We start from the raw sequence: 20,259 nt of genomic DNA on the forward strand, positions 1-20,259 counted from the left end.
GCAGTTGTTGATGCCCTGCAGTGCCGTGGCGCTCCTCTTGAACTGGGCTGCAGGCTTCACGAAAAGGGCGTCTGTCACAAGTGATAGGATGTCACAGTTTACCGAGACCCATTCTAAGCAGAACAAACCAGAACTTTCCGTGGGTGTTTCCTCACTCCCTGCACACAGGGAACACTAGGACTCCACCCGAGGCATGGTCCTGCCCATGTAAGAAGCCCACACTCTGAGACAGGACCTGGGTTTTCTCCCTAGCAGGGGTGGGAGTATGCTCCATGTTGGGAGAAAAAGAAATGCATACTGAAGCAGGGAGACGAGGGAAGTCCTCGGGACTGTGCATGAAGTTCTGTTCTCCTTCCAGGCTTGGCACCTGCAAGTGTGGGATCTCCTAGACCTGGAGCTACCATACTTTGAACAGTGAAATGTCAATAAGAGTGGAATTTATCATTTCCTGGTGGCAGCTTTAAAAGCCAAAGGCTAGGGAGATGGCTCAGTGGGCAAGAACACTTGTTGGTCAAGCATGAATGAGGGCCTGGGTTTGAATCCCCAGCACCCATGCAGAAAGTCAAGTGTAACCATACACAAACAGAGAGGAGAGGGTCTCTGGGGCAAGCTGGGTACCAGCCTAGCTCTCAGTTCGGTGAAAGATGTATTTTGAAGGAATATGGCGGAGCATTATAGGGCAAACCCCAAATGCCTCATTGAGCCTCTGCACCTGCTCACACAGTGCGTACATCACACATATAACACACACACACACGTGCACACGCACAGCTAGTGCATTGTTCACCACGTGCTCCTTCTCTTATTTATTTATTTATTTATTTATTTATTTATTATGTATACAATATTCTGTCTGTCTGTATGCTTGCTGGCCAGAAGAGGGCACCAGATCTCATTACAGATGGCTGTGAGCCACCATGTGGTTGCTGGGAATTGAACTCAGGACCTCTGGAAGAGCAGTCAGTGCTCTTAATCTCTGAGCTACCTCTCCAGCCCTGCTCCTTCTCTTTTTTAGATGGAAGCATGACCTGCTCCAGAGGGGCTCTATCAGCCTAAGGCCCTCTCGAGAGCATCAAGCAGATCCCCTTGAAGCCCTATCCCAGGCACCTGCCTCAGCACAGCATGGTGCTTTACCACTACACAGCATCGTGCTTTACAGACTACTTTTCACCGCTGAACTTACTACAGCCTGACCCTGCCTGTCCTGGTGGCGCCCACAAGGATAATGACGGATGTGGCACAGCCGCGAAAGCCACCTTCTCTGGATTCCTGTGTCTGAGCCTGGGTTTCCACTCCCACATCTTTCTACGAGGCCAGTAGAAGTCATGTTGCTGTGCCCTCCACCCATAAGAGGTAAAGACAGGCCACCATGCTCAACGGCATGTCAGCTCTAACAATGGAGCCAGAGCCAGTGATGTCAAGATCCTGTAGGAGCTGAACTCCAGGGCCAAGGCTAGGAAAGATATGGGTAAATGTCATTTAAAATGGCCTGTAAAGAAGGATACTACATTTATTTTTTTAATATTTATTTATTTATTATGTATACAATATTCTGTCTGTGTGTATGTCTGCAGGCCAGAAGAGGGCACCAGACGTCATTACAGATGGTTGTGAGCCACCATGTGGTTGCTGGGAATTGAACTCAGGACCTTTGGAAGAGCAGGCAATGCTCTTAACCACTGAGCCATCTCTCCAGCTCCCAGGATACTACATTTAAATGTATCAGTTAGTTATTTCATGCTGTAACAAAGGTTTCCAGTAAAGCAACTTAAGGAAAGAAGTTCATTTTGGCTCACAGTGTACGGGGATACAGTCTGTCAGGGTGAAGGATGCGGCTGGTCACCTTACATCTGCAGTCAGGAAGCAGGGAGAGACGAGCACTGCTGCACAGACTGAGTCTCCTTTCTATCCACTCTGTGAGGCTAGCCCATGGGACAGTATAGCCCATACTCAGGTAGGCTCTTAGAAGATTCTAGATCCTGTCAAGTTGACAATATTATTAACCATCACAAAATCCAACACAAAGAAAACTACTAAATTTACTGAAAAAAAAAAATATTGACAAAGGTTAAAAAATTCAAGGTACCCTGAATAGATCATATCCACACATGCGTACTTGCCTCCTGCCCAAGTCACAAAAGTTAGCAGCCAGGAGGATTTAAACCTGAGCAATTAGTCTGGTTTCTAGTCCATTACTGATAAGGAAAGTGAGTTCTTTCCCAACCAGCAAGAACTGGGGTGGCAAGCTCTAGAATGGGTCAGCTGGCAAACGCCTGGACTCTTAAAACTACTCAAATAAAGTCACAGCGACCAGCAGACAGTATATAAAGAAGTAGGAATGGTGAGGTTTCATACTTTATTTACAAGAGCACATCTGGACTCAGGCCACAGGTCAGAGTTTGTTGAGGCCTGACCTGAAAATACAGATCCTAGAAGATAGCCATGTCCCACCCCCTTCTGGGGAAAAAGTAACAAGCAGAGATTTGGTCTAAAATAAGACCAAGCCCATAAAGTGAAGCTCCTGTAGTTATTAGTTAGAATTGTGGTATATGAACACATTAATATAGAGCAACTGTAATTTACTTTACTTATCTATGATCTGGAATATGACCCCTTAAGAATATGGTCTTTCTACTGACACTCGGATCCTGTAGAAGGTCAAGGCTTATGTGAAGGCATCAGATCTCCTGAAACTGGAATCACAGGCCGTTGTGAACTGCCTGATATGAGTGCTGGGAACCAAACTTGCATCCTCTGCAAGACTACTAAGTGCCCTTAACCAGTGCATCATGTCTCCAGTCTCAAGACTCCTTTTTAGGTACAAACCTAAAATCAGAGAGGTGAGCAGAATGTCAGATGATCCAAACCCCTTACAGGGACTGGGAAGAAGTAGCTTAGTGGTAGAGCACCTGCCTAGCATGCGTGAGACCGTGGGCTCCAACCCAGCACTGCATAAGTCGGGCATGGTCATTCTCTCTCTCTCTCTCTCTCTCTCTCTCTCTCTCTCTCTCTCTCTCACACACACACACACACACACACGCACACGCACACGCACACACACACACACGCACACGCACACGCACACGCACACACACGCACACAGTAACAACAACAATATTATCATCTTCCTGGCACCTGGGAACAGAAGGCAGGAGAGCTAAAACTTAAAGACTGTTCTTAGTTACACTGTGAGTTTGAGGCTAACCTGAGATACATGAGGCACTGACGCAAAAAAAAAAAAAAAAACACTTATAAGTATTTAGACTTTGGTTCAGTCCTGTGTGAGGCAAGAGGAACAGTAGTAGGGACCCCCAGCATGGGGAATGTTTCCCACGTTGAGCCGGGGTAACAAGAGCTCCAGCTCCATGTACATAGAGATGCATCTGAATCCTTCTATTCCACCCAAGGAGACTTTTAAAGGTTCCCCAGGGTAGCAGCAGAGCTGCAGGACAAAGGAAGGCAAGGCCAAGAGCCATGTTTGGTAGGCCAGCCCTTAGGCCCGTATCTGCGAGGCACGGAGGCCTGCTCAGCTAAGGAGGCTGTGACTTGGGTGGAGGTGGTCCATGGCTCTGGATCTCTACGTGGCAAGGGTCTTCAAAGGAAGACACATCTGTCTTTAGAGCGATAGACTCTTCCCTACAAAGAATTCTCCAAAGACAATGAATGCTAAGCTACTAAATAACTAGTTAGCTGCAAATGGTGGCACACATCTATCCTCCCAATGCTCAGGAGGCTGAGGCAGAACTGCCAGTTCAAGGCTAGCTTGAGCTACATAATAGGACCCTCCCTCCCCCGAACTTGCAAAAACAGGTCCACACGGGCTTCAAACATGGTTTTTGATCAACTCGGCTTTTCAAGCTTTAAAAAATAAAATGGCAAACCTCAACATATCTGTCTGCATAGAACAAGAAACTACTCAAGGCAGTGTTGCAGACTGAAAAACAACCAGAACCCTAGAAGCACAAACTCTAAACACCACAATTATGAACCAGTGGGGAGGGGCTAGGGAGATGGCCCAGTGGGTAAAGGGGCTTGCTGCACAAGCGTGAGTCGTGAGTTTGGGTCCCAGCACCCAGAGAAAAAGTTGGGGGTTGGCTCCTCTAATACCAGTGCTAGGGTGGAGGGGACAACTGTGTATTAACTACTTTGGTGTTGCAGTGATAGAACACCATGACCAAGGCTGGAGAGATGGCTCAGCAGTGAAAAGCGCTGGCTGCTCTTCCAGAGGCCCTGAGTTCAATTCCCAGCAACCAACCACACGGTGGCTGACAATCGTCTATAACGGGATCTGATGCCCTCTTCTGGCACGCAGGCATATGTGCAGATGGAGCACTTATACACATAAAAAAATACATAAATAAATTAAAAAAAAAAAAACACCATGGCCAGAAGCAAAGCCACCCCTTCTAAACCTACCCAAACAGTGCCACCAACTGGGAACTAAGTATTCAAACATCTGATCATATTGGGGGAACATTCTCATTTAAATAACCACATACCCTGTCTCAGTTAGGATTTCTATTACTGCAATGAAGCACCTTGACCAAAAAGCAAGTTGGGGAGGACAGGGTTTATTCACGTTACACTTCCATGGCACCATTCATCACTGAGGGAAGTCAGGGCAGGATCTTGGAGGAGGATCTTGGAGGCAGGAGCTGACACAGAAGCCACAGAGGGGTGCTGCTTACTGGCTTGCTTCCCATGACTTGCTCAATCTGCTTTCTTATAGAACCCAGGATCAGCAGCCCAGGGATGACACTACCCATAAGGAGCCGCGCCCTCCTCATTGATCACTAAATGAGAAAATGCCTTCCAGCTGGATCTCATGGAGGCATTCCCTCAGTTGAGGCTCCTTCCTCTCTTGTGACTCTAGCTTGTGACAAGTGGACATGACACCAGCCAGTACACACCCCACTGTCACCAGTGGGAACCAATTGTTTAGATATCTGAGCCTATGATAGAGTGAGGGGCATTCTCAGTGGTTAAGAACACTGATTGTTCTTTCCAGGGGACCCTGGTTCAATTCCTAGCACCAACATGATGGCTCATCACCACCTGTAACTCCAATCCTAGGTATCCAAAGCTCTTGTCTAGCCTCCATGAACATTGTATATAGACATACATGCAGGCAGTACACCCATACATATGTAATTTTTTAAAAGGTTAAAAAATCTTTTTAAAAAACCTTTTTTTTTTAAAAAAAAAAAAAAAAAAAAAACCCAGAGACTACCAGACTCAGTGAGAGACCCATGTGGTTGCTGGGAATTGAATTCGGGACCTCTTTGGAAAAGCAGCCAGTGCTCTTACCCTCTGAGCCATCTCTCCAGCCCCCCAAAATAAATCCTTAAGGGAAGAAAAGGTGAAACAAGGGTGTTGTCGAGCCAACAGAAACAGAACAGTATGTTAACAGAAGTCAGGAAGTTGAACTTGAATCAGAAGGACAGTTCCCCAAGCGGTGTAAGATGCAAGGGGAGCCAGAATAGCAAAAAAAGGCACAGATTTGAGAAGGAGAGGCACGGGGGCGGGGGGAGAGAAACCTCACAGATACCAAATGACAACAGCAGCAAAGGCCAAGGAGGCCGTTAAATCAGGATTACCCCTTCAGGAGTGCTTTCCCTTCCTTGGGTATGTCTTTGCTTCTCTGGCTCCTTTGAGAAGCACACAAGCATGCAGGAATCCACGGAGACCAGAAGAGGGCATCAGATCCCTTAGAACTGGCGTTAGAGATGATTGTGAGCTATCAAGGGCACGCAGTGCACTTACACACATGCAGGGGAAACACACACAAAATAAAAATCTATTTAAAAAACTGGACATTTCAATTTGTAATTATTAAACAATTAGAACGTGTACAAAGTGAGGAAGGGTGGAACTATTTCCTCAACACTCTGTACTTAAAATAAGAGCTGGCGTCAGGTGTGTTGCACACCCCGGAGATTGTAGCACTTGGGAGGCTGAGGCAGGAGGATTTTAAATTAGAGACTGCCTACACAAAGAAATGACCTAGTAGAGATAGATTAAGGGGTGGGAGGAGAAGAAAAAAAAATGAACCAAAGAGAGCAGAAAATAAAGACTGAGGGTACAGTAGTCTGTTTGCCACAAACGCATAAGGCCCCAGGTTTGGTCCCCAGCACCATGTAAACTGGCAATAGCAGCACACGTCTATAATCCCAGCACACAAGGTAGAGGTCATCCTCACCTACATATCAAGAGCCAGGCCAACCTCAGCTACATGAAACCTGGTCTCAAAAGAGGGGAGGAAGCGAGTGGGGGCTGGGAGAGACAAGGAAGGAAAGGAGGCAGGCAGGAGGATTGGCAAGAAGGCTCATTAGGTAAAAGTGCTTGTTGCTAAGCCTGATAACCTGAGTTCGAGCCCAGAACTCACGTGGAGGAAGAAAACCAAGTCCTTTCTGAAAGTAGTTCTTCCACCTCCACAATTATGTCACTATGTGCCACTGCATACAAATAAATACATGTAAAAAATATTTTTTGAAAGATAACACAAAGTTAGTTGATGTAAACCAACATGTATTCTGAATTTAATTATACTAATGAAGTCAGAAGATGCAATTGTTCCTGCCATAAATAAATTTGAATAGCAACTTTCCTCGAGGCCACTCCCCCAAGCGATGGACAGTCTTTTCCTGATGTCATAAGCTACCCATTGTGACCACCCATTCTGTCCCTTGACAACACAGGGTAACAGCCCTTCGAGTTAAAGGGTTGTACAGCCTCTAACTTCACCTCCTTGGAAGCTACTGTTTGGGCTCTTGTATCTGCTTGAGCTACCTTCTCTCACAGCCGTTTGCTGGCTTTCTCTGCATAGCTGTTGCTGACAGAACTTGAAGAGGAAGAATTTCACTCCAGAGTCCCAAGAGCCAAAGCTTGGCGGAAGACGGTACAATCTTTCTTACGAAAAGGCTTTTCCTTGAGAGGTGTGCCACTGTGCAAAACAACCTGGCTTCAAGTCAAGTCCCCATGGAGCCAGAATCCATAGAAATTTGTCCTTATAACCCTCACCACCGAATCCCACTCAGCAGACTCCAGTACCACCTGGCATCATGCAGGAAGAAGAACCCCAAGAAAGCCAAAAAGATGGCCAGCTGTAAATACAATGCTTGCCACGTGGTTCCCATCAGAAAGTTGGCTGAACATGAAGCTACTTGTGTCAACCGAAGCTCCCTGGAAGAAGAGGACACGCTGAGCCCTCTTCACGTTAGTCTCCCAGAGCCGCAGACCGAGGACACACTACCAGTCCGTTGGCTTTCCAACCCTGACACATGGAATGTTGATGGTGCCAACTCTCACCCAATGTTCGTGCTTAAGAGTTTTATTCCCCAAAAACTTGTTTGTGAAAGTGACACACAAGAGTCACAGAGAGGAGACCAAACCCCAGAAGATCCTCGAGCCAGGACCAGGAGGGCAAACGTCTAGCAGGAAGAAGAGGGCTCTCAAATGCATGGATAGACGCGAATCTCAAGACGCGAATCTCAAAATAAAAAAACCTGCAAAGTAACTGGCCCTGCTGCCGATTGTTCCAAAAGGGCTTAGGAAGCCTGCAGGAGAGGTGGGGTTTATAACAAAGGTGAGATGGATGTAAGTTGACCCAACTTCCACGGGGAACACTTTGACAGGAAGTATGAAAATGATCATGACACACAGGCTTTGATCAAGTAATTCCACATCTAAGACTTCACCCTGCACAGCCAGCCACATGTAGAAAATGAGGTTGAGTACAGTTACTTCGTAAGGTATTATTTATAGCAGCACTGACTTGCCCATAAATAGAGCCTACCTGAGGGAATTAGGTTGTAGCTTTACTAACAAGAGAAGGGACCATGATGAGCCATTTGTAGAAACTGTACAGATGTTGGAAATTGGACATTGCTTGTTCAGAAAGGTGTATAGTTAGGCTTGCTTCACCTTGCAGACTCTCTGGCAGCTGCTTGTGTCTATAGGATGAAAAGAGCCAGAGATAACAGCTAAGTCAGTGACCCCATGTTCCAATAAAACTGTCTACACAAACAAGAGGCAGCCTGGATTTGGCCGATGGGATGTAGATTGCCAACCACTGAGTTTAACTGATAGAAAACAAGCCTAGAAAAATCTACATTATAATATGCCATTTGTACAGGGCCAGAGAGGAAGCATGATATGTGTGCTTGTATGGCATACACACAGGATAAAATAGCAGCGTGTCCAGAGGTTTAAATGCTCAGCACCTGATAAGAGCTTCTTCCTAGACTCTAAACACTGGCTGCTTCGAGGAAGGACAACCAAGGAGTAAGAAAGGCATCTCCCCGTTCTTCGCCTCTGCATACCTGTGTATGTGTTACCTGGCTTACATATATTTTTTTAAAAGCCAGCAGCCAGAAGCCATAATTAGGTTTTTGTAAGTTCTTCAGAAATCTTTATTTTTTTAAGACATAGTGTAGCCAGCCTAGAACTAACCAAATAGTCTAGTTGACCTTGAACTGTGAAGTGAGCTGAGGCTTGAGTCCACAGGTGATCCACACATCTAGTTTAGGAGGAAATCTAATTTTTTTTTGAAGCATAACTTGGGCACACGCCATACCACCCTTGCCTCAACTGTTTCCATGTTGTGTGCCCCTGACCCTGGAGACAGCGTTTCTCAGTGTGTTGGATGAGATTACTCAAAGGGTAAAGACAATTTGCTGCACACTTAACCTGACCCGAGTTCAATCTCCAGAACCCACATAAAGACAAAGAGAATCAACTCCACATGAACTCTGTCCATATGCACACTGTGAATAACACCCCCCCCCAAAAAAACATACCCAATAACAATTTTAGATTTTTATTCTTGTGTGTATGTGAATGTTTGCCGGGTCTCAGCAGGTGCCCCTGGAGCTGGAGTTACAGGGGCATATAAACTGACAGGAATACTGGGACCTGAACTTGGGTCCTCTGGAACGTGTTCACCAGCCCCAAATAATAAATAAAATTTAACAAGAATTTAAGTGTACTAAATAGAGAACAGCCAATGGGAAGTCAGGGGAAGCCTTGGAGGGATAGTTGTATAAGGCCAGGAAAAACATCTGGTGTGTGTTAAGAGCAAATTAGTCATAAAAGACCTTACTATCATAAGGTGATTCTAGTGTCTTAATCTTTTGTGTATGTTTGTTACTAGGGACCCAGGGCTTTGTGCCTACTAAGCACACACACTACCACTTGCTACACCTTTAGCCTACTTTTATATAAACTTGAAGCCTTCCATAAGGAAGTTTAAATGAATATGCCAAATGCAAAGTGACACCCTGGGTTGAATAGAGAGACAGGTGAAATCCTAGGAAGCCTGGTGTTTGCGGATGGTTTTACACCAGCCATTCTTTGGGCTTTGTGAAATGTACCACTATCTGGCCAGATGTGAATGTTGGCGAAGTGGAGTGCTGGAACTCATCACATGATCTCGGTAGGTCTTCTGTGCACTTAAAATGTCAAAGTAAAAACTTCAAAATGCAAAGTGAACCCGGAAGGGTGTGAGAAAGGCCTCCGTAGGGTCGTTTGGGCTAAATCTGTTCTGTCACTAGATGGGAAGTTCCCATCAGCTGTTGTCAGCAGGGCAGCAGAGGATCTATAGTCCTGACTATAAAGGACTGAGTGGTTCAGCAACTGAGATCAGGGAAGCTCTGCATCCATGCCAGTCTTCCAAGTCAAGCCTCACCGACAGACCCTCTCCCTCATTGCAGGCTGGCCCAAATCCAGATCCCAGCCATCTGCTGTTGCCTAGGCCTACTTCAGTCCTTGCCCTATCTCCAAAGAACTGGGCGACTGCACCTGCTACATGACAAACTACCTCCAAGTAGTATATGAATTGCTTGCTTCCTCAAAGTCTATACCCAGCTGGTTTGTGTAGTTTAGCACATTCCCTTGAGTCTCTGTGATAGCAGGAATATTGTCTCCTTTAGATTTTCCCAGAGTTCCAAGTGGCCCTTGCTTCCCAGGATGCCTCAGTCATCTTTACCTTGGGGCCATGTTATATACATGCCACCATTTGGATCTTGTTGGTTGACCCCTGCCCAACTTTGAGACTTTCCCTACTTAATGTTCACATTTTGCTCCCAGCACCAAGCTCATCACATTAGGAAACACAAACCTGGGGGGTGGATCCAATTGATGAAGGGCGAAAGGCCTCGCCTACAGCTGGCTCCCTGCAACAAGCAGAACTAGGTACTCCCATCCCCTGTGGGCTCTCCCTTTGTATAATTCCTGAAAATAAGACCAGAGGTAGGATTTGCATGTGTGTGAGTTGTGTAGCTTGGTCTGTTTGTGGGGTTCCTAATAGTGGGATCAGGACCTGTCTTTGGTGCTTATTTTTGAGACCCTTCTCCCCATGCTGGGTTGCCTCACCCAACCTTGATGGCATGGGGAAGAGAGCCTGGTTGGTCCTGCCTGAACTTGATGTGCTATGCTTTGTTGACTCCTATGGGAGGCCTGCCCCTTTGTGAATGGAAACAGGAGCGGATGAGGGAGGGGGAGAAGGGAAAGGGGGGAGGGAAAGGAAGGAGGGAGGGGAAACTGGTTGGAACACAAAATAATTTAATTTTTTCTCATTTAATAAAATTTTTTTCTCATTACATTTTAGTAAAAAAAAAAAAAAAGCCAGAGGTAGGAAAGGACATTGGGTGGGGTCTCTTAGACCAACCAGCTCATCAGCATAACCAAGGACTTCCAGGGGCCTGGGCTCCTCTCTAAGGTCTTTGGACCCAAGAACTTGCATCTCCAGCCAGCAGCAGACAGCCACAATACTCTTGATCTTGGTGGGAACCTCTGGAAACAAGGCAGTGCAGGCCTCTTCCCCAATGGCAGAGGAAAAGAGAAAGGCAGAGACGCTCTGGTGGCTACTCTTCATTGTTGGCTTGGGTGTGTCTGAGGAAATTCCAGGGATTTAAAGGGAAAGACCCACCCTACATGCAGGTGGCAGCACCCATTGAAGAGCCCAGACTGAGAAGTCTGGTAAGCACTAGCAACCTTCGTCCTCTGCTTCACAGTAGCCTCGTTTCTGCCATCACACCTTCGCTAGCACTGACCAGGAGCCAATGTAGCCCCCCCCCCATAAGTCCCTTTTTGGTCCTAGTAGTGAGAAAAGCACGAACAAGCACAGGGGTGAAGCAGACAGAAGCTACCTGAGCATGGGGCTCAGGCACAGGCTGTAGGAGGCAGTATGGGAAGAGCAGAGCCGGCCCCCATCATTCCTTGCATAAGAGCAGGGAAGTGTCTGAATTCTGGAGCACTGGCTCAGGTGTGTCTTGAGATGGTATCTCTTGCCTTATCAGAAAGGATCTGCCTCTAGTCTTCTCTGCAACCTGGACTCGGTATAGGCTTCTCAGAGGTTCATCCAACCTCCAATCCAAAGACACTCATGCAAACTACTGAACTTCCTGATCTAAACATAAGGCTCGGCATCTCTCTCTTCAAGCTCACCAGCTATAGGCCATACTCCATCCACTGACCCTAACCAAGGGAGGCAACAGCATGAGCAATTGTTCCCACAACCTCAGACATAGAGCTCCAGAGCTAGGTAGCCCTCTTTCTGCACACTGGCCACCAGAGTTGGATGGTTCTCCCAGTCCTTTCCACCTTCCAAGAGCCTCTCACCCATGCCCAACTTTAACCCCGCTAAGAGTTCCTAGGAGATCTGCAGAGCTTTCCACAGGCCAAGTTCTGAGGACAGAGGTCCACATACCTACATGTCAGAAGAAAGCCACTAAGGCACTTCAAGCAAGGCCCAGAAGGCAGAGTCAGGGCTACACAGGGAGAAGGGTACTTTATTGTGGAGAGAATAGACCAAAAGGGGATGAAAAACGGAACACTCCTAGCCACGTCCCCGATCCTAAGCAGGGGTCTGAGATGAAGCCAGTCCTGATGAGAGCTCGGGAGAAGCTAACGGGGTTCCTAGTAGTGGCTTTGGGGACAGAACAGATAGGCCCAGGAGTGGGATTTTGTTCTTTTAGCACCAGGAACTAACTTCCCAAAGATAGACCTGGGGACAGGATATAGTGTGTGTTACTTCTGCTGCCACCTGAGTAGTCTGAGGGCAGCTGGCGACTTCCTGAAGCTGATCACCTGAATGTGATTTCAAAGCAAGCCTTACCCCCCCCCCCCCCAGCCCCTGTAAACATGAGAACAGGTCTGTGCCCTCCAAGCCCTTCAGGACAGGATGAGGGTCCGAGATGTGTGGCTGGGCTTCAGGCGGCCCAGGAGCTGCCGGGCTTTCTCTTGCATGAAGAGCTGGTCTTTGGTGCCCCCACAGGCCACCATCTTCCAGGCGCTGGTCATCTGGTAGGTAAGAGAGTTAGCTCAATAACAAACCCTGGTAGTCCTGGGTAGTAAGGGTGGGGACATTTCTAGGGCCCTCTCTCTGGATATTGGAAGCCAGTTTATGCTCCCTCCATTTTCTTTGGTGGTCCTGGGGAAGTCACGCCTCATCTGTAGGCTTAATAGTAAAGCAGGAGGCTGAGACAGGAAAAAGTGTGCAGCACCTGCTGGCCTCAGGAGAAGCCACAGCAGAACAGATGAGGACACTGGGATACAATGACCCAGGTCAGCACTAAGCAAGCCAAATACAGATAATGACCCAGTGGCAGGTTAAGTCCAAGCCTCAGGAAGGAAATGGAGCTAGATGCATCTCTTCAGGTGAGGACAGGAATGGCTTCCCATAGGAAGTAGCAGTTAGTCAGGCAAAGAGTCACAGGAATGCAGTAAAACAATCAGGCCCCGGGGCAGGACCTGTTTACAGCAAGCACTCACAGGGGCAGGGGCTGGAATATGGCTCCGGGGCTTCTGGGTGGCCACCACTTTCTCAGGTTTGGCCTGCAGGAACCCCTGGTTGAGCAGGTTGTTATCCTCTTTGATACCTGGCAGGGTGAAGCTAGAGGAGCTGGATGGGATACTTGTTGGCTGAAATCAAAACCAAGTTAGTCACCACTTTGCCACAAGATCTTTGCCAGGGGAAAACAAAACAGAAACACAACCCGGTATCCCAGCATCCCCACCCTGCTAAGATCTGGAGCAGGGTGTCCACCCTCTAAGCCTCTGTTCCCTTTCAGATAAGGAGTTCAAACGCATTCCCTTCATCTTTTTACTTAAAGGAGTATCTATGAACTGATCATTTCGGAGCCCAGCAATGCCAGCTCCTGTCACATGAGGTCCGACACAGTACTTCAGGCTTCCTGGTTCAGAAAAAAAAACCCTAAGCATCAAGTGGAATGTGCCATGGACCCATAAAGCAGCCCTGCTCTGCTCACTGGCTTGCTGTCCTTATGTTCCACTTGGGGTGAGGGGCCCAGGAGTCAAGACCAGACCACAGGTTTATTATTCCCTACAGCAGAGTGGGTTCAACCCCCAGCATTGCTTAAAACCAAACAAAGTAGATGCCTCTGGAGGCAGCCAAAGGTCTGACTGAAGGGAGCAAGTCCCCCACTGGGCAGGGCTCCCTGGAAAAAGGTTTTTCTAGAAGGACAACAGCCCTACCTATAAGATCTGTTTAGCAATTCATCTCCTTCATTCATGCTCCCACCCATCACTGCCTCTCTACTGGTGCCGGATGTCAGGCCCAAAGGAAAACTCCAATCCCCCCAACTCCAAAAGGCTGTCCAATCATCAGAAATGAGCTCAACCTAGACCTAGATAGAAGGATTTCTGGCAGTTAGATAAAAGCCAGCATTTCTCAGGAACCTGTGAAGCCAGTTCCCTTCCATGGGAACATATGGTTACTTGTGGGGCCTATCACATATCAAAGCTTATCTGGTCTCCAGGCTCCCTCCCTATCACAAGTACCTGTTACTCATTTCAAAGCCCAGGCCAGCATCCTCGCCCTTCTCATCTCCTCCGTTACCCCAGAATCCCAGCTCCCTCCTGGCAGCCACTAGTTTTCCTTATAACCCTGTCACTCGTGCTGTTTTCTCTGTTCTCTATCCCGCGCTAACCTCCTCTCTCTTGCAGATAGCCCTGGTCACCTCTAGTCTGCTGTTTATGTTCAGTCTATTCTTTCTCTGCTCTGGACTCTTCCAGATGTTTCTGGCTGTTCTCTCTCTCATATCCAAAATAAAAAATCTCCTCCTTAACCATACAGCAGAACTGCCATACCATCAATTTATACACCAGGCCACATCTCATCAGCTCCGAGGGACCAGCAGTAGCACAACACCTGGGCTCTTAAAGGCAGTGACTTCTATGCCCAGAAGAGCAAGGCTGGCCTGTAGGCCAGATAGCAGTTGCTCAGGGTTAAAGTGCCTCAACCACTCAGCTGGGCTTGGGGCCCATGTGGTTGGCACTCAGTGGGCAGGGTGGTGCTGGGGGCCTAGAATGTTCTAGCAATATAACTCTTGCCAAGTCAAACCTAGGAAAGACACATCAGGACTCTCAGTGAAGTTCAGGCTGGGTGCCCAGACCTGCAATCTCCTGCCAATCTTCCCAACACCGGGCCCAACCGGAGAACCAGAAACCCACCCCATCTAGAGAGTCCTCTCCATGACCAGACAGCTCCAAAGGCAGAGGTTCCCGAGGACCCGTGAAGCAGGTGGTTACTGGCACTGTTATTCTTTCCGTCCCTGCCCTAGCCACGCCCACTCCTTTTTAACCTCTGACCTCCGCCCGCCATTGCTCTCTCTCCCTGTTTTCTCTCCCGGTGTACACACGGCTCGCTCTCTCTCTCTCTCTCTCTCTCTCTCTCTCTCTCTCTCTCTCTCTCTCTCTCTCTCTCTCTCTCTCCTGTAATAAATATGTTACCTTTATGCCTATCTTTTGTGTCTATGTGTCTGTTACCCGCTGAGCGCGGAGCCTCCCGCTGGTGGGAAACTGTAGCCACTTGCTAGGGTGCCGGACTCTGGAGCCGGTGCCCGGCACCACTGGGGACCCGCTGGAGTTTGCTGCTGCTCTGTGAGCCTGCCAGGCCGGGGGAACCCCCCATATATTTAGGAATAAGAGTCACCCCCTTACCAAGGACAGAGTTTTGGGAAGTGTAGACATCAGCTTCCCATCTTCATCCACAATGTCAAGAGCCAGAGACTTTCGAACTTTCTTGATAGGGCTTCGCCGCAGCTGAGGGTTAGGGAAGAAGAGGATGGATGGCGTGAGTAGTCACGTTTCCCATGGTCAATGCCTCAGTGACCACAGTCATTGAATCAGGACTTGAGAGTGTGTGTAATCAAGGCATAGACAGCGAGCAGTTCTTGCTCTAGGGATATGGGAAGACCAGGAGACCTTGGCCACACTAGACTCTGACCCAGGTGGTCCTTACCCTGCCAGACACTGTGGGTCCTTCCCAGCCTCACTGCCTAGCTCCATCATCTCCCCCTAGGAAGAGCAGTCTAGGGAAGAACACAAAAGCAAAGAGATCTGTGGCAACAAGAGTAGCCAGCCAGTGTAATGGGAAGGAAGCAGACCACGACTGGTATCTCATCACGTGGCCCTGTGAATCCCCCACACACTGCCTTCGTGGCTGAGGTACCCATTCTGACCCTCTTCCTAACTCACTCTACCATCTGAAAGAAACAGTTGGAATCTATCCCCCTCTATTCCCTCATCCCACATGAATTCACATGGCCGTGAGGCTGTGTGCTGCTCGCCTGTCTCTGTAAGTCTCACTTGACCACTACTGCACTCGGCACCCCATGGTCCAACCCACTTCAGAAGGGTGTATCAGTCAAAATTCAGGAGGACCCAGGGAAGAGGCCAGGGCTCTCTGAAAAGTGCACTCCCTCGGTAAGGAACTTCACAGGTCCCCTGCCCACGGGGCTGACTTTCTAGGCCAGCTGCCCAGGCAGTAAGTGCCCTCAAGTCACTCACCCCAGGCTTTCTTTTCTGCTTCTCAGGCCTCACATCATCCTCAATAATGAGCTCAATGCCAGCCTCAGAACGTAGCACTTCCTTCAAGTCCTCTTCCAGGTGTGGAGTCTGCGGCTGTGGACAGATGCAAGGGTGACCCACATGAGGCCCATTCAGGCTGTGCAGGTCTAAGAGAGGTGGACGGTTCTAGGCACGCAAAGGAAGCCTACACCAGGACACTGACCTCACATGAATTGTTCATAACCTAGTGGTCCTGCCTTAGACAGCTGGACGAAGACCTTGACCCTGATGACCTACATGTCTAGAAGAGCAGCTTTACAGCTCCACGTAGCCCTGTGCAGCAATTTTCATGTCTACAGAGCAGAAGCTCAGGCTCATATGTATCAAGAACCTGACTTGGGCCACAGCAGTTATTATAATCCAGATGCTTGGGCCCGGTCTTCTTTGAAGTCCCAGGTCCTCAAGGGTCGATGCAGAAGCACCACTAGAACCCTGGGATTTCAGATAGCACCTATAACCTCAGCACTGTGAGGGTGGCCAAGACAGGCGAAATCAGCCTGGACAAGTTCAAGAACAGTCCTGATAGTGTTAGTTTTCCATTAACTTGATACAAACTGGAGTCATCTGAGAGGAGGAGACCTGAGAAAAAAAGGTTTCCAACCAGAATGGGCTGGAGGCAAACCTCTGAGGGTATATTCTTAATTGACGTGGGAGGGCCCCATTGTAGTCCTGGGGTGTATCAGAAAGTAATTGAGCAAGTCATGAGAAGCAAGCAAATACAGAGCACTCCCCCCTCAGCAACTGCACCAGCTCCTGCCCTGACTTCCCACTGTAGGCTGAAATAAGCCCTATCTCCCTGAGGTTGCTTTTGGTCAGCATTTTACCACAGCAATAGAAACCCAAGACACTGGGCTTCGTAGACAAAAGCTATCTTAAAAATAAAGAACCTACATACACCAAAAGCCCAGGTTCCTTCTGTCCTTGTTCCGCACTAACTGGGACATTATGTGTCTTGTTTCCATTGCTCAGGTGCAGAAGCTCCAAGTAACTTCTCTACCCTCAGGTAGCAAAGACTTGGAGAGACAGTGAACACTCATAGTGACACTTCAAATGTCATACAAAGAGCCAGCATTGTCTACTCATCTACAGCCGCCAAGAATAAGCCTGAAGGGCGACCTAGTTCAACAGACACCCAGTAGGGACAGTATTAACTAGTACTCATGACTAGTACCAGTTTCTAGAAGCCCCACTTGACCTAGAATCAATGAGATAACCTTCATCTTTGCTGAGGCTTTCCTTCTCTCCTCCCCATGTAGTGCAGACTGGCTCACAACAGCCTTGCCTCAGCATCCTGAGTGCTAGATTAAAGGCAGGGACCACCATACCTGGCTTCCACCCCCACCTTTTAAATAAGGTCTCATGTTGCTCAGGCTAGCCTCAAACTTTCTAGGCAGCTGAACTTCTGATCTGTCTGTCTCCCCCACCTGCCAAGAACAGGTGTTACAGGTGAGTGTCACTATGCATGTTTTGGCCCTTTTCTTTACAGTAAGAAAATCTGTAGATATTTAGGTGGCATGTGTTTTAATGTCCACGTCCCCTGTTCTACACAATTTCACCAAGATACCACCAACTCTACCGTCAGCCAGTTTCTGCCTGTCTGGCACACTGAAGGTACTCAGGAAATGCAAATAAGTAGAAACTGTACCTTGTGAGAAGACTATGGAGCCCTCAGAGAGAAAGGGGCTCATCAGCCCCTGTCAGATGAATCCACCCCACACAGAGTCACAGCAACCATGGCACATACCAGGGGCTTCAGTGGTCCATACTTCTCCAGGGCATTCTTGAACGGGGTTGGCGTGTGGGGAGTGTTGTCCATGGAGTACTTCTGATCTGGGGTTACAAACCTGCCAGGGGCCAGAGGAGGCTCAGCCAAAGGAAAGAGTGAACTCCCGCTTTCCCAGTCATGACCAGGATCCCCAATTCCCCCCCCCCCCCCCCCCCCCCCCCACCCCCCCCCCCCCCCCCCCCCCCCCCCCGCCCTCCCCCCCCCCCCCCCCCCCCCCCCCCCCCGACACTCTTTCCTATCACATTGGTTCAACGGTGCCTGCCTGACTTCCTGCACAAGTCTAGGTCAGGGACCTAGAGGAAGGAAAGAGGGGGGAGGAGACCATGACAATGATGGAGAGTGCTGCCCATCGAAGTACAGTCTGGGGACTTCCCAGATACAAGGTGGACCTGCAGTCATATTTCAGGCCTGGGAAGCAAGCCCACAACCCTATGTGTCCTCTCTATAGAAAGCATGTGGTACTAGGTACAAGACAGCCACAATCTCCACTGGTTCTCTCAGATCATCATGGTGAGGGCAGAAATGCGGAAAGAACACAATTACAGTTCTTCCATGTTCTCCATCTGCTGCTCCTTACACAAAGGCATGCCTCCACCTTCTAGCTCCGGCAGTTCTCTTCTCAGTTCAGCTGTGTTTCCAAGGGGCCGTCCCTGATCTCTGGCTATAGTGGAACCAGTGTGCCACCCCTCAGGCCAGGGTAACTTTCCCTTCAGAGACCAGTGTCTACTATCAATAAGGACCATACTTTGATGTGTGCTGTTTAGACAGTCCCTAATTTACAATTACAGCACAGCACACACCAACAACATCATGCTTCTCGCTTTCTGTACAGTATAAATTAGCAAAGCAGTCTCTTGTACTAGGCTTTGCACTGGAGTTTCTCAACTGCAGGGTTAGCAATCGAATACATTTAAGGCAGGAGAGGCTAAACTATTTTCTGGAAGTTATCTACTAAATGGATTTTTTCTTTTTTTAAATTTTGTATGTGTGTGCATGCACATGCATGCGTGTTTGAGTTTAATTATGTACACCATTTGAGTGTAGAAGCATGAGGAACTCAGAGAAGGGCATTAGATCTCCTACAACTGGACTTACAAATGGCTGTGAGTCACCATGTATGTACTGGAAATTGAATCCGAACCCTTTGCAAGAGCAGCCAGTGCTCTTAACCAGTGACTCATCTCTAGTCCTGTAACACTCAAGGCATTTTCCACTTTTCTCCTCCCCCTGCTGCACGGTAAGCACCTACTTCATCACTGGCTCTATCACAGCCTCCATGTAGGGCATTTTAAACTAGTGTTGGGTCTATTCCACTGTAAGCTGAGAACACCAATATCCGTTGTTAGTAAACCATTCCTTCTACTAAGCCACAACCTCTGTGACATGACGGAAAAAGTTCTGGGCACAGTGGTGACCGTACCTGTGACACCAGCTCTTGGGGAGGCAGAAGCAGGAAGATAGTAAATCAAGGTCAGTCTCAGCTACACACTAAGTCTGAGGCCAGTGTAAGACATACGAGGGCCTTTCTCAAACAACAGCACACCCCCAAACACAGGATGCATGAAATAAAGCTTTTGGCAACAAAACTCCAATTTGGAAATTTAAGTCTAGTGCGTCTTGCAAAGAATCTTTGAAAGAGATAAGAATATCAAAAGAATTTGTGTTAGTATCTGCATTTAAAGATAAAGCGTGTTTCCACTTCTGGTCAAAACGGAACAGCAAGAATCAGATACACCCTCTCACCAACAGAAGGCAGATAAACAGTTGTGTGAGGGGGACTTGTGACGTTGGGAAATTGGGGAAAGTAATCCCTGAGTCCATGGCTATTCCAGTTAGCTATCTATCTCTTAAGCCCAAAACAGGAAGAGGACACCCAGGCAGAGCCTAGCAGTCACATGAGCTGAGTACAGTGACGTACACGCCTAAGAATGTCACTCATTATCATCAGCCTTTTTTATTGAGATGCAGTCTCATTACTAGCTTGGTAGGTCTGGAACTTGCTCTGTAGACCAGGCTGGTCTTGAACTCGGAGTTCCACCGGGAGGCCACCCAAGTGCTGGGATTAAAGGCGGCACCAGAGCCCCACCACCACCCAGCAAAAAGACCCACTCAGCTGTACCATAAAACAAAATGTAAAATACAGAAATACAAAATTATACAGCAGTAAATTCTACAACACAAGTCTCTAACCACAGAAGGAAAAGGCCAGGCCTGCCATAGTTCAGCATCCCTGTTAAAGGGCTCAGATGGAAAGTCCAGGTTCTCATTTGAATGCAAGAATTACTTCTCACAAGACTATCATTATTAGATTGAGTGATTTCTAACCAATGGATTTTAATAAATTGCTTTTGAAAAGTCATCATTACCTTGTGCAAAATTCCTGAACCAGTTCCTTGAACAGACTGTAATGCCTCTGCAGCCAAACTAATGAATAGAGGAGCAAGAAAGCAACCCTATCCACCTGGAATTCCATCATGCCACAAGAGGGAGTGGGCATACCATAAAAGCCCTCCCTCACAGCAGGCTGAGGACAGACACAATTGCAGAGCTCTTGGCTCCTGAGGCATACAGAGCCCAGGGGCACTTTTGGTTCAAACACCTCT

General features: G+C 48.1%; 2 protein-coding genes across 2 annotated transcripts in view; one reads left to right on the forward strand and one right to left on the reverse strand.

Annotated features, from left to right (window-relative positions):
- Window positions 1-6,978: 6,978 nt before the first annotated feature.
- On the forward strand, window positions 6,979-7,516 carry Gtsf1l (gametocyte specific factor 1 like). The gene is given in 3 exon segments (XM_050150979.1): window positions 6,979-7,254; window positions 7,327-7,380; window positions 7,382-7,516. Coding segments are annotated over 3 exon segments (465 nt in total).
- A 4,253-nt stretch (window positions 7,517-11,769) lies between these two features.
- Mybl2 (MYB proto-oncogene like 2) overlaps window positions 11,770-20,259 on the reverse strand; it is a 29,582-nt gene continuing 21,092 nt past the window's right edge. The window contains exons 10-14 of the mRNA XM_050150923.1: window positions 17,615-17,714; window positions 15,811-15,924; window positions 14,962-15,063; window positions 12,772-12,921; window positions 11,770-12,300 (exon numbers count right to left, since the gene is read on the reverse strand). Of these exons, the coding sequence (XP_050006880.1) occupies window positions 12,172-12,300; window positions 12,772-12,921; window positions 14,962-15,063; window positions 15,811-15,924; window positions 17,615-17,714 (595 nt within the window). The 3' untranslated portion in view covers window positions 11,770-12,171. The remainder of the gene's footprint in view (window positions 12,301-12,771; window positions 12,922-14,961; window positions 15,064-15,810; window positions 15,925-17,614; window positions 17,715-20,259) is intronic.

This window comes from Alexandromys fortis, unplaced genomic scaffold (assembly GCF_014885135.2).
Source record: "Alexandromys fortis isolate MF-2015 unplaced genomic scaffold, M_Fortis_MF-2015_v1.1 scaffold_27, whole genome shotgun sequence".
Classification (NCBI taxonomy): Eukaryota; Metazoa; Chordata; class Mammalia; order Rodentia; family Cricetidae; genus Alexandromys; species Alexandromys fortis.